Source organism: Sciurus carolinensis, chromosome 2 (assembly GCF_902686445.1).
Source record: "Sciurus carolinensis chromosome 2, mSciCar1.2, whole genome shotgun sequence".
Taxonomy (NCBI): domain Eukaryota; kingdom Metazoa; phylum Chordata; class Mammalia; order Rodentia; family Sciuridae; genus Sciurus; species Sciurus carolinensis.
In genome coordinates this window covers 110,657,451-110,670,346 of record NC_062214.1, presented here as the reverse complement: position 1 = coordinate 110,670,346, position 12,896 = coordinate 110,657,451, and the positions used below count along the sequence as shown (strand labels likewise).

General features: G+C 54.1%; 1 protein-coding gene across 1 annotated transcript in view; it reads right to left on the bottom strand.

Annotated features, from left to right (window-relative positions):
• The window catches only part of Sptbn5 (spectrin beta, non-erythrocytic 5), a 48,520-nt gene that overhangs the window by 13,292 nt on the left and 22,332 nt on the right, over positions 1–12,896 (bottom strand). The window contains exons 29-49 of the mRNA XM_047539291.1: positions 12,427–12,584; positions 11,879–12,014; positions 11,488–11,633; positions 10,561–10,675; positions 10,345–10,455; positions 9,942–10,121; positions 8,395–8,598; positions 8,075–8,224; positions 7,518–7,622; positions 6,966–7,133; positions 6,144–6,293; positions 5,833–6,024; positions 5,554–5,649; positions 3,829–3,944; positions 3,625–3,739; positions 2,797–2,910; positions 2,496–2,614; positions 2,099–2,264; positions 1,699–1,887; positions 1,350–1,427; positions 584–756 (exon numbers count right to left, since the gene is read on the bottom strand). Of these exons, the coding sequence (XP_047395247.1) occupies positions 584–756; positions 1,350–1,427; positions 1,699–1,887; positions 2,099–2,264; positions 2,496–2,614; positions 2,797–2,910; positions 3,625–3,739; positions 3,829–3,944; positions 5,554–5,649; positions 5,833–6,024; positions 6,144–6,293; positions 6,966–7,133; positions 7,518–7,622; positions 8,075–8,224; positions 8,395–8,598; positions 9,942–10,121; positions 10,345–10,455; positions 10,561–10,675; positions 11,488–11,633; positions 11,879–12,014; positions 12,427–12,584 (2,981 nt within the window). The remainder of the gene's footprint in view (positions 1–583; positions 757–1,349; positions 1,428–1,698; positions 1,888–2,098; positions 2,265–2,495; positions 2,615–2,796; positions 2,911–3,624; positions 3,740–3,828; positions 3,945–5,553; positions 5,650–5,832; positions 6,025–6,143; positions 6,294–6,965; positions 7,134–7,517; positions 7,623–8,074; positions 8,225–8,394; positions 8,599–9,941; positions 10,122–10,344; positions 10,456–10,560; positions 10,676–11,487; positions 11,634–11,878; positions 12,015–12,426; positions 12,585–12,896) is intronic.

Below are 12,896 nucleotides of genomic sequence, written 5' to 3'. Positions count from 1 at the left end.
GAACTGGACAAGGCAACTTTCATGAGGAAGAAGGAAGAGTCTGGTTTCTCATAAATGTGCAGATCATGTGTATCTGTGACTGAACTTAAGTAAGTGTTGAGATCTGCTACCTGCCTATGACTGAGATGCCACAGCCCCTGGAGACAGTATTTTAGCCCCTTGTATATTTAAGACTCCTCTATGACAGGGAGGGATTTGCCTCAAGTTCTACCTTTGGTGGGCAGCAGAGGAATTCAGGACTCTCTGGTATTAGAGGGTTGATGCTCAACCATGTGCTCTGGTACCTTCCATTTCATTAGATTGCTTGCCCTCTAAGTTTCTGAGTGTGAGCTTCTTGGTAAAACTCCCTTTTATCTCAGGTAAATGAAGAAGGAAGTGGAATTTTCCATGTATTGGTGAATGTCCATAACAGGCCAACACGCTGTAGGGCAGGAAGAGTGGGGATCCTGGCATCTGAGCTCAGCCCTTGGAAAAAGCTGGTGGGCCTGGGCTAAGAGGTGGAGGGGCAGGAAGGGAAGAACTGGGATGCCAAATGCCCATGCCAGCCCACCCACAATTCCCATCACCCCAGAGCCACAGGCACCTCAGGAGCATGGCCTGCCACCTGGTAAGGGCACTCTGGGACTCTGGCTGTCCACCCTGCTGCAGGCTGTGGGCTGTGGCCTCCAGTGTGCTGATCTTTTCCATCTGTGCCTGCAGGCCCCGCTTGAGCCTCTTGTGCTTCCAAAGGAGGGTCTCCACATTGGCCAAAGAGTCCTAGGGGGAGCAGAATCCAGATGGTGTTCATGGGACTGTCCCCTCCCAAGCTATCTGCTCCCTTCATTCCAGAGTCTTTCTGCCAAATCCTCCTCCACCAAGCAACTGCTCTGTCCAAATCCATCCCTTGAACTCATCAAGACTGCTTCCGGCTTTCTCAGCCAGGGGCATATTGGGTCTAGAGTCAATTTCCAGGGTAGGTAGAACTTTCCCCTTTCCTCTGCACTCCCAGTAAGACTCTGTCAGCCTGTAATTATTTTCTGAGGTCTTTACAAGTTCCACTTGTCTATCACAGGAGTTGGGAGGTGGTGGAAAAAGCAAACCTCTGGGTGTGCAGGAAGTGAGGAGGGCAGTGGTGAGGGGGCGGGGAAGGAGGCAAGGAGGGGGCAGGGCTGTAGGCTCACTCCCTAGCTCCCAGGGCGTTCCCCATGGGGCTGACCCCAGGTGCATGAGAAGCACTGATGGGTGAGTAACTGCTCAATGGCTGATGTGCTGGAGGAGGGGGAGGTGACCCTTGGCCTGGGGAGCCCTGGCTAGCTCCATCCCCCCGGGCTACTCCACAACATCCTCCCCAACTCCTGCTGGGTACCTACCCCCACATTCTCACTGGTTGGGGAAACTTCCTGGCAGTAGAGCCAAAACTCCACCTTCTTCACAGAGCTCAGAAAGAGCTGGTGAGAAAAGATGAGGCAAAAGAAAGTCAACAGAGGGTCTAGGTCGCTAGAGGGGAGGTGATCCTTTTGGGGGAACCACATGGGACAACCAGGGGCCCAGCTCCAGGGATCAAGTCTATGGCAAGCCAGACCTGTTGTGGGCAAGTTGAGCAGGGAGGGGTGGGGAAGGACTGGCACAGTAGCCCCTCTGGCTTTGGCTTTGACCAGGGCTGTGGGGCCAGTGTAGATCCCGACAGTAAGACAGGATGGAGGCTGGGGTGGTACCTACCTGCAGCTCCAGGGCCTGCTGCAGCTTCTGCTGGTGCTCCTGCCAGGCTCCTTGCAGGCTGCTCAGCTCCTGTCCTAAAGCAGCCAGGGCCTGCTGAATGCCAGGGGCTGATGGGTGTCCAGTTGCAAGTAGCCGCTGCCCAGTGCTTTGAACAAGACCGATGCTGTCTCTCTGGGCATCTATCTCAGCCTGGAACAGGACTGGGATCAGATCCCTCTGCAGACGGGGGCTGCAGGAGGCCCAGAGGGAAGGAGAGAGGTGGGAAGACAGCCAAGGGGTGGGACAGAAGAGGAGAGAGGAAAGTAGGAGACAGAGAAAGGATACAGGACAAATGGGGGTCAGAGGAAGGGGTGGCAGTGAGGAGATGAGGTCCAGAGAGCCCAGCGATCCTGCTGCTCACCTTGCATGCCTGGTGCTCTTCCAGCATGTGTCTGGCTCCTGCAGGGCTGTAAGGGGCACCTCGCAGGTCCATCTCAGCCCGCAGCCCCTGGGCCCAGACCAGCAATTCCAGCAGCAGTGCCTGGAGCTTCTGAGCTTGGTGCAGGGCATCCAGCAATTCCTTCCTACTCACAGGGCTCATTGGCTAGTCCGAGGCCACTAGTCCCCTCTTTCCCCCTGCCCACCCATGTGGTCTCCTATCCCTTAATCCCCTTAGTACACAAGAACCCCTGGGCTGGGAATTAATGAGTTGACAATATAGAATCTTAGGGGAAAACAGGGGCCGAGGGAAGTGTAGAGACTGAGATTCTGGAGGGAATGGGTCAGTGAAGGAGTGAGGTCCAAGGAGTTCATACCACTTCTGGGCCCTGCTCTGGAGTTGCGACCAGCTGTCCATCATCTCTTGTTGCTTGTGACTGAGGCTGTTGGCTGCCCCAGGGCTTCTCTGGCAGAGGTGGCCCACCTTATGCTCAAGGGACTGCAGGGGAAGCCAGGGTCAGAGACTAGGCAGGGGAGGCTCTGGCTGTGGAAGGCCCCAGGCATGTGGCTCTCAGGATCCTGAAGCTCCCTCTGCCTTCGGTCTGCTAGGGTCTCCAGGAGTAGGGTCTCCAGGAGTAGGCTCTCATAGCCTTGGACCCACCTCTGCTCCCAGCTGCATACCTCCACCTGAGCGTGAATGAGGCCCATTTCCTGCTCTAGCATCTTGTGTTTCCACAGCAGCTCCTGAATGCTCTCCAGATCTTTCCGACCCTCCAGGGCCTGGATCAGGGCTCCCTGAGGGGTGAGGGAGATAGGCCTTTATGGGTTTGACCTTAGATTCTGCCAGCTCCCTCACTGCAGAGGACCAGGCAGTGCCATGGTGGCAACATGGAAAGCAAGCATGCGGCACAGGTCCCATCCTTATGCAAAAGAGGAAGGTTTGAGGGTGGACTTTGGGTCTGGGGAGTCCTGAGGTAAGAATCGTCACGTGTGTGGTGCTAACATTTTGTCTCTTTTGACTCTCATCCCTGGGGAATGGGGAGTGGAGGAAAAGGAGCAAGCAGCACAGAGACTTGGGCCCCTCTGTATGAGGGCAGCTGGAGGAGGCTCCTCCGACACTGGGTGGGCCCAGAACAGGACCCTGTTTCACATGGGACTTCTCAGGTTGCATGTGACTTCACTTTCACATGAACAGTTTTTAGCCCCTGTATCTGTGTAGTGGGTGACATTACCCTGGCACAGACCTCCTGTAAGGTTTCGGCCTTGCTGAGGGACTGGAAGAAAGAGAGGGCATGTTCTGGGGGACAGCACATCTGGGGGAGAAAAGGAGCAGGGGGGCCATGGAGTCTGCAAGTGAGTCTATGGTCTGTTGCTCCCAAGTGGACCCCTGATGGGGTCATCCTCCAAGTGCCTAGCTGAAGAGAAGAGGCAAATGACAGTTGGGACACCAGGACACTCTAGGCCCACTTCCCTGATTCAAAGCACAAGGGATCCCTTTTCACTGCTTACCTTCTCCCCAATCCGCTCAGTAACATCATCCAGTTCTCTGCACAATGTATGTATCTCCAGGGCCCCTTCAAGCTGTCGCTGATACTGAAGAAGGTTGCCTTGGAAACTCGCCCACCTGGCCACAAGGTGGTGGTGAAATGTGGAGCCTGAGATGGCTGTTCGCCCATCGCCTGGCCCCCCTGCCCTGCCCAGTCTGGAACTGGCCTGTTGTTGAGTTGGCTTCGCCGCTGGCAGGTGGTCTTGATCTCCTCAGGGTCCTGGTTCTTGAGCTGCAGTGATAAGTCATTGATGCTCCTGATGTAGGCATCACCCACTGTGTCCTATGGGGGAGGTGCAGGTGAGGAAGCTGGTACCACCTGCTCAGAACCCTTTCCTGGCACTGCACTTGGCACTCAGGAGCGAGGAGCAGTGTGTTTGAGGGGCGAGAAGCAGTTGCTTCCTTGCCTGTGGAGGAGCCAGAGGCCACCCATGCCAGGAAGAGTGACAAGATCAGCTTGGAGCTGGCAGCTCTAGAATTTCTCAGGCCAGAATATCCTGGGGATAAAGACCAGAGCTTTTAAAGTTAAAACGCAGATTGTTGGAATAAGAGAAGCAAAAAAAAAAAAAAAAAAAAAAAAAATGGTGTGGGGGGAAGGACATGGTGTGCTCCAGTCTTCTGCAGTTTGGATGTCCTGACCCGAAGGACTGGCCTGAGTTGAGGCCACCTCTGCCTGAACACTCCAAGGGCCTTCAGGTAAAAAGGAAGGGGGCCCCAAACAGTGGGGTTGTAGGCTTCCTGCCCCTTGTGTTTGTAGAGTTTGTTAAACTTTCCAAAGCACTTTACCATGAAATGTATTATCTGATAGTGTTTCTTTCTCAGAGGCTAACATGGCTTATCTGTGGCAGAGCCAGGATGCAAACCCAGTCCCCTTCCTCTAAATTCTAGCTCTCTTCCTGCTACAACACCTGGCACAACATCTGTACAATTCCACCCCGAGCAAAGGACATGTTTAGTTTAGCCTTAAAAACCATCATATATTCTTACATCAAGGGGGGGAGGTTAGCACATTTGAACTCTAACAGCTGATTGTGAATACATTTGCCAAATTTCTTTCCTCTATACCACACAAAAGAAATAGATTTCTGGTGTATTTTGTGGGGAGGGAATAAGAAGGAGATGCCAAGATGCTGGAGTAACCACACCAAAGGAGGATTGACTACCTCCTACACTGGGACATATACAAACTCTTTTAAAATTTTTCCTGAAATAATTATAGATTCATAGGAAACTGTAAAAGTAGTACAGAGGTTCCATGTACCTTTCCCCAGCTTCTCTCTTGGTAACATGTTGCTGTGATACAATATTAAAACCAGGAAATTCACATCAATGTAATACTATTTTTTGGGGGGTGGGTACCAGGGATTGAAAATCAGGGCACTTGACCACTGAGCCACATCCATAGTCCTTTTTTGCATTTTATTTAGAGACAGGGTCTCACTGAGTTGCTTAGCACCTCACTGTTGCTGAGGCTGGCTTTGAACTCATGATCCTCCTGCCCCAGCCTCCCGAGCTGCTGGGAATACAGGTGGGCACCACCACGCCCAGCTCACATTGGTGTGATACTATTCAACAAACCAGACTCTACTCAGCTCTCATTTGTTGTTGCTGTTGTTGTTGTTGGTGGTGGTGTGTGTGATGTAGGGGAGGCATAAGTCTGCAGTTTTTTCATAGGTGGTGACTCATGTAACGGCCCCCACCTCTGAGGCAGGTGTGATCCCCAATACAAAGACGATGAAACGAAGTCCTGATCAAAAGGAGCTGGCTGCATGTAAATGCAGACCTGACACTTGGGCCACACCATTCTCTGGAGCCCATACTCTTTCACTGCTCCCAGCTACATTTCCCAAAGGGGGATGCCATGCCAACCCCTCCCTGGCAGAGCCCCTTACCCTGGCCATGGCACCTCGGAACTCGCAGAGCCTTCTGTAGAGCTGCAGGCAGTGCTCCAGGTCCTGGCCCAGGTCACCTGTGTTCACCATCACCTCCTATAGAGGCCGAGGGAGGGGAAGACAGCACACTGAGCACTGGTTCCAGGCACCCAGACCCATGGCACCAACTACTGGGGTAGTAAGGGGCAGGTAGAGGCTTTGGGACTACCTGCCAGGCCTGTGCTCCTCCCTGCCCCAACTCTCAGCCCCTAGCCAGGCCCTGCCTAGTTGGGTCTCCACCTTCTTCTGGATCCAGGCCTCTGCGAGGTCCGCTCTCTGCAGGAACTCCAGGAAGTTCCGCTTGTCTTCCAGGTCCTGGCCCCGGAGAGCCACCTCCTGCTTCAGCTTCTCCCAGTGCTCCTGCAGCACCTGCAGCCTCTGAGAAACCTCTCCTGCATGAGAGTGGCTCTGCGCCAGGAGAGCCTCACCCTGCTAGGGCAAGAGAGGACACAGGGAGCCTGCCTGTGCCTTTCCTCCTGTCTGAGGCCTTACCCCTGGGCCATCCTGAAGTCCACACTCTAGAGCAGGCTGCAGCTTAGGGTTGGTGTTACCTTGATAACCAAAGTCACGACCTCCTGGTGGGCCTGAACCTCAGCCTCAAAGGACTTGTGTTTCTGGAGGTACTTCAAATAATCTTTCAGGTCCCCAGGAGGGATCGGCTCTCTCAGTTGCTGTGCCCGGTCCTGAACCCAGTCATCAGCCTGGTGGGAGTGGAAACATGATTCTGTGATGCTCCAACCCCCAGGCCGCCCCCTCAGCTGAGACCAGGTGGTGGGTTACTGGTCAGGGCCAAAGCTGGCAGTGTGTGGTACATGAAATGGGATCCAGAAGGTAAATGAGATAGCCAGGAAGACATGTCCCAGGCCCAGCTGGCTCCCAGCCACAGGAAGTGACTTGAGGTAGATTTCATTTCAGAGGTATAACCCCTGTTCCTGGGACTCTGAACTGTTCTGCTCACTTCCCTGCCCCTCTTTGTCCTGGCCTGGCTAGTGCTCAAGAAATAGGTAGGGTCTCTATACACATGTGCTTAGAATCAAATGTTCTGGACTCCAGCATGGCACCTGGGAAACAATTTAACTCTCTGAATCTGTTTTCCTCCTCACAGGTTATGGTGTAAAGATCATCTCCTTTCTTCTGTGGTGTTGGGATTGAACCCGGGGTACTCTACACTGAGCTACAACCCCAGTCTTTTTTATCTTTCATTTTGAGACAGAGTTTTGCAAAGATGCTGAGGCAAGCCTCAAACTTTTGGACCTCCTGCCTCAGCCTCCCTAGTAGCCCGGATTCCAGGTATGTTCCATTGTGCCCAGCTTGAAGATCATCTTAAACTGCAAGACGTGGTCTAAATGGAAAGCACTGGGCAGCCCTCTTACCTGGGTCGCAGCCCTGGTGAAGCTGGCTATCAGCAGGGAGGAGTGCAGGGCGTGTCCTTGGCTCTCTGCCAGCTCCTTCACTAGAGCCCAGAGCTCCAGCACACTGTGAAGCACGTCCTGTCCCTTGGTGTCTGGGAGCATCTTCAGCTGCTCACACAGAAGAGCCTCCTGTGGGGCCAGAAGCAGGGCTGCTGGTTTCTCACGTTGGGAGACTGCACTAGGACTGGCCCCAGGACTCTCAGTCCTTTCTTCCAGAGTCTTGGAGTCTTTCCCTCAGCCTAACATTGCCAAGGGCTGGTCAATCCTCCTAGCAACAAGCCAGAACCAAGCTGCTCCCTGGTGACCATGTGACATGGACAGAACCAAGTGCCCATTGTGGTCCCTCCAGCATCGCCCACCCCATCCTGGGTCCTCACTTGAGCCACACATACTGCTCTGCTCCAGCCCACAGGCGTGTCAGTGCTGCCTCTGGTGCTCACTGTGTTCCCCATGCAGGACTCTCCCCCAACCCCCAACACTCGGACCATGCCCAGGATTCCCAGGGTCTATCACCTTTTTGTCCTGGGCAGTCAGCACCTTCTGGAAGATCACATGCTTGCGAATCAAGTGCTCCACCTCTTCCACCGAGTTGCCCAGGGCACAGGTTTTTAGGGATATCTGGATCAGGCCATGGAAAAATCAGAGGCCATTGAGGGTTGTCAGTCAGAATGTCCCTCCCTGCACTCATTTGTGCTGAGGCAGTGCCCCTCGGTGAACGAAGCAAGGGCCTGGGCTGTGGCTGTGGCTGACATAAGACCTGAGCACAGACAGAGGAGCCATGAGTGGGAGCAAGAGCCTGGGTTGGAGGCCAGCAACGCCCTGACCTCTACACAATGTGGGGAGTATGACCAACCTCCCTTGGAGCTCCGTCTGGGGTTGGGGATGAGGAGGAGAAGGCCTGACTGGCCTGGGGGTGTTGGTGGGGGCCCAATGCTCCACCTTGGGCACTTGGGAGGACTCACACACACCCTGTGTTCCATGTCAAAGAAAATGACAAAGACTCAAGAGGAAAGAAAGGAGTGGAAAGAGATATAAAGCCATGTGAGATGAAGCAAGCCAAGGGGACCTGCCTTCTGTGCTGTGAGGATCTTCTCCAGGTGGTGGCACCGTCTGAGGAAGAGCTGTTCCTGGTGTGCAGCCTGTAGCCTCTCTTGCTTCTTCAACCAGGCCTGAAACACCTGGTTTCGCTCTTCCTGCAGGGCTTGTAGCCCATCCTGGACCTGGGGATGGGCAGGTGGGGAGGCAGAGCTGGGGATGGTGGTGTGAACCAGATGGAAGTGGGTCTCAAGGGAAGCCTCTGAGGAGAGGACCGTGTTCCATAGAGACCCTGAGGGACAGGCAGGCTAGATCAGGTCAGGCAAGGCTGGGAGCACCAGGAGAGGGGGCCCACCTCCTTGGTGGGTGTCCCTACAGTCAGAAGCGCTTGCTGGCCCAACTGGGAGGCCTGTAGTCGCAGCTCCTCCCGGGCCTCCAGCTCTGCCTGAAGCCATTCATGAGTCCTGAGCTTGAGCAGGCTGCTGCTGGGCTCCTGGGAGCTCTCTTCTACCTGCAGTTCCTGCTTCATGCTAGCTGCCCAGGAAGTGTAGTCCTGCACCTGATCAAGGAGATGGGGAAGAGGCATGGGTGGCCGAGAACCAGGCACGGAGGCACAACTGCAGCCCATTGGAATACCCTCGCACATCGAAGCCACCTGAGCTGTCCAGGGTCGGGGACTCAGGTGAGGTGCTCCGAGCCATTGACACCTGATTTCTCTGTCCTTTTCCAACCCAGTCCTCCCAGATCCATGTGTGCCAGGCCTCCCCCCTCACCAAAACTTGCCTCTTTTCTAAACACTTGCCGCCCTCCTACTTAACATCCCTTGTCCTTCCTTACCATCTCTATAAACTTCACCTGGCAAGTCAGTGAGAGGAGGTGATTGGCAAGGGCTGCTGCGTAAATAGCCGGTCAATGGAAAAAACTAAAAGGCTCCCCTGCTCTTCTAGGGTTGAGGCCTTCTTTGCCTCTGCAGCCTTCTCTGTCCCTTGATGTCCTCCTACTCTCCCATTCTGAGCTTCTGAGCTAACATTTATAGCTGTCTTCTATTTTTTTTTTTTTTTAATCAGGGATTGAACCCAAGGGCACTTAACCACTGAGCCACATCCCCAGCCCTTTTTTATATGAGTTGCTTAGGCCCTCGCTAAGTTGCTGTCTTCTATTGATCTGTGGATGATCATAGTTCCAGAGCTGGAGAGACCTGGGCTTTTGTCCAAACATTGCATAGGGGAAAGGGTGTTAGCGGTACCAAGTATGTGGCAGAGTTTTGTAAATTATAGGTGCTTGACTGGCAGAGGGTAACAACCTAGAGCTGAGTGCTTTGCTCCAAGTGCTACAAAATGGCAGAGTGGCACCCTAAACTCAAGCCTTTTCACAGTGTCATAGTTTGAGCCTCCTGGTCTGTCAGGCATTGGGACATGGGGACTCCTGGGATGGCTCATTGCTAGGCTCACTGTTTTCATCTGACTTCTTGGTGAATTAGGCTCATGTCCCCATGTAGGTGGGCTCCATGAGGGCAGCAATTCATCATCCGTATCACCCTCCTCTCTCCACCCACAGCTCCTAGCAGAGAATCAACACAGATGTTAAACAATGTGGGTTGATCCAGGGGACACTGTCCAGAACATCTGGGTCTCCAACTATGTGCTTTCACTCCTCACTTCCTGGCTGGGACCCTGTCACTCACCTGGGCTGGCATTCACCCAAACCTGAGAAGTCCCTGCCATGTCCCATTGACTCAACCTCTGAGCAGCCAGGCTGACATCTCAGTGGGCTCATATTCTTCATGTCGTTGTTCCATCCTGCACCCCCACTTGTTTTTCTTCATTAGTGCATGCACACGCAAGGTACAACACACACATCACACAAACACACAGACCCCTCAAAAAGGGAAGGAGCTCTCACTGCTGTGTGGAATCGGGCCAGGAGGCATGCCCGCTCCAGGTGGGCCCTGCGCTGCTCCACTTGGGACTGCAGAGCCTTCCAGGCCTGCATCACAGCTTGCTGCCTCTGCTGCATGGCGTGGGCCTGAGGCCCTGGACACAGCTTTTGCACCCTGCCTCCAGCCTCCAGCAGTTTTTGCAGCTGTTAACAGATAGGGGATAGAGAGGAAGGGTTGTGTCCTCAGAGGCCTGGCCATCCCAAAACGTGTCCCCCACAGAACTCAGGTCCTCCTTCGGCCATGGCCTATACCATGTGCAATGGGCCCCATCGGAGGCTGAGGGAGAGTGGGGAATCTAGGAGAACAGATGGGCCAAGCCAGAGGGACCTGCAGGGCCCAAGCGGGAGAGGCAGCCCGTCTGCTCACCTGCTGCTCAGAGATGGCAAGTTCACGCTCCAATCCCTCCTGTCTCCTCAGTTGGGCCTCTATGCCATGCAGGTCCTGGGCCACATCACTGGGGAGGCTCATGGCCTTTTCCTGAGGAGAGCAGAAGTCCACCAGGATCAGGAATGGTGGGTAGGGCACTGAGCATAGGAAGGACCCACTTCTACAAAGAATCCCTTTTTCTCCCTGAACTCATACCTGGATCTGGGTGAGGGCTTCCAACAGATCTCCATGAACTCTGAGGGTGGTCTTGGCATCTTGGAGCAGTTGGCCTCGAGTGTGGGTCAGCTCCCACAGCTCTGACCAGGCAGCCCTGACCATGGCAGATGGGAGACAAGCAGGGGATCAGCCTTGCATTCCCCTCCCTTGTTAGGTCTGTTCAACCCTCCTCCTCCCTAAGTTGTATCCACAACTTGCCCAAAGCTCCTGAATGGGCCTCTTCCTTAACGCCTCTGCCTTGGCCCATCTGCAAACCTTCCTCCCCTCCAGGATCCTATCTCTAGCTTCACAGTGAATTTGGTCCTTTGCTGGTATAATTCTTAGCACTTAATTGATCTCTCTTTGTGATACTCCTTACATCTTGTGTATTGATTCTGAATATGTCAGTCAGATTACAAATGCCTTGGGGGCAGAGGCCACATCTCTCCATTTTTTCATTTACCAGCAAACTCTGGCTGAGCTCAAAGGCTTCCACCAGGTCAGGCCTGTGCTAGGGGTTATGAACAAGTCAAAGCCTTGCCTTAAGCTCATAGGCTGGGGGTGGATCCACACCAGCTGGAAAAGTGGGAAAGTGGTATGTAAGGGCTGTGCAGGAGGCAGTTATGGGAGCTGGGGGAGCCCATGGAAAGGCCTCTTCCCTGGCCCAGGCAGTCTCCCTGCCTCTCCTTCTATGAGTTCTGGAAATACTGGGTAGGAAAAGTGCCCCTGGGGCCCTGGGCAGGGCTCTCTGACCCATACACCTGGCCTCACCTGCCATCACAGACCACAGCCTGGCACCAGCCCCTCTCCAGGTGGGCCTGCAGAACCTGTGTGGGCCTTGGAGCATGCTACCCTCTTTAACACCCCAGACTCCCTACCCAACACCTTCCCCTGAACCCAGCCCCTGCCCCTATCCCTTGCACTCACTGCAGATCCTGCTGCTTCTGATGGACCTTGGGGGCAGCGCTGTGCCCATGTTCCAGCAGTCTCTTTGCCAGCTGCTGACAGGCTGCCACCCGCTGGCCACCCATCTCTATCTGATGCTGAAACTTTGCAAACTTGGTACAGAGGTGCTGAGGAGAGAGGGTAGTGGATGAATATGGCACCCACTGGTCAGGCAGCAAGCAGCTTTGGAGTGAGGCACCTCGGTGACTCACAGGTAAATGTGGGATTGAACAGTCACAGCCTGCCTACTCTTCTTTGCAGGCCTGTCCTTAGCTAGGACTCATGACTCCCCTGCACCTTCTCCATGCAACCCAGCAGGACCCTCTCCCCCACAGCCTACCCCAGTGCATCCTCCTTCCCCTAGCCCTCTCACCAGCACATGCTCATAGTCCCCTCCAAGGTTCTCCTCTCCTCTGGCCACCTGCTTCTGGATGGCCAGCCAACTCTGCAGGTCCTCGGCCTCCCTCATGAACTCATGCAGCCTCAGGGTCTCCTCCAGCTCCTGGCCCCTGTGGTAACAGCCCATGGTTCCCCAGGAGTTAGTTGCTCTCCCCCTGGGGACAGCTGGTCCAGTTGAAGGGAGTGACCTGAAGAATGGGTTTTTTCATGGTCTCTGCTCAAGTCTATGATCCAGGATTCAGGTAGAAGCAGACACAGGAAGACGAGGGGAGGGTAAAAGGAAGGTATAGATGTGGGGAAGAGATGGATGGCCTTGAGTTGGGGGACCCAAGTTCCTGCCCAGTGGGCTATGAATGAAGAATTTATGAAAAGAGGTGAGCAACACAGCAAAGACATCCTTCTCCTGATGGATCTCTGTGGGCCTGAAGTTATGTGTACCAACTTAGGAACATGGCATGGCAACAGTCAACTGAGGCTAGGACCTCTGCACCCACTGATGAGATGGGTTGCAACACCTCTCACCGTGAGGCTACCAGCTCCTGTAGCACCCGCAACTGCTTCCGGAGCCTCTCCTGCACTACACCCAGCTGCTCAGGGGCCTCTGGACCAGTGAGAGTTTGGACTTTCTGGTCAAGTTCCTCCATGGAGCTCCAAGAAAGAGCTAGTTCCTGCTGCAGCACCTGCCATCATAAGAACACATGCCAGGCTAGGACTTATTACTCTTCATCTACCCATCCCCCCACCCACCTGCCCATCCTCCCCACACCTATCCATTCACCTTCCATCCAGTCACTCATCAACTCATACACTCATCTATCTACCCATCCATCCCCATTACCCCATACTAATGATGTACTGAATGTTCCATAAAATGAATACATGGTCTGTGCCCTCAGAGGTCTCATTATTTAGTAGAAAAGGATGAATGGTAGATAGTATGGGCCAAGGAAGGGAGCAGCACACTAGACCCCAACTTCAACACATAAGAGGTG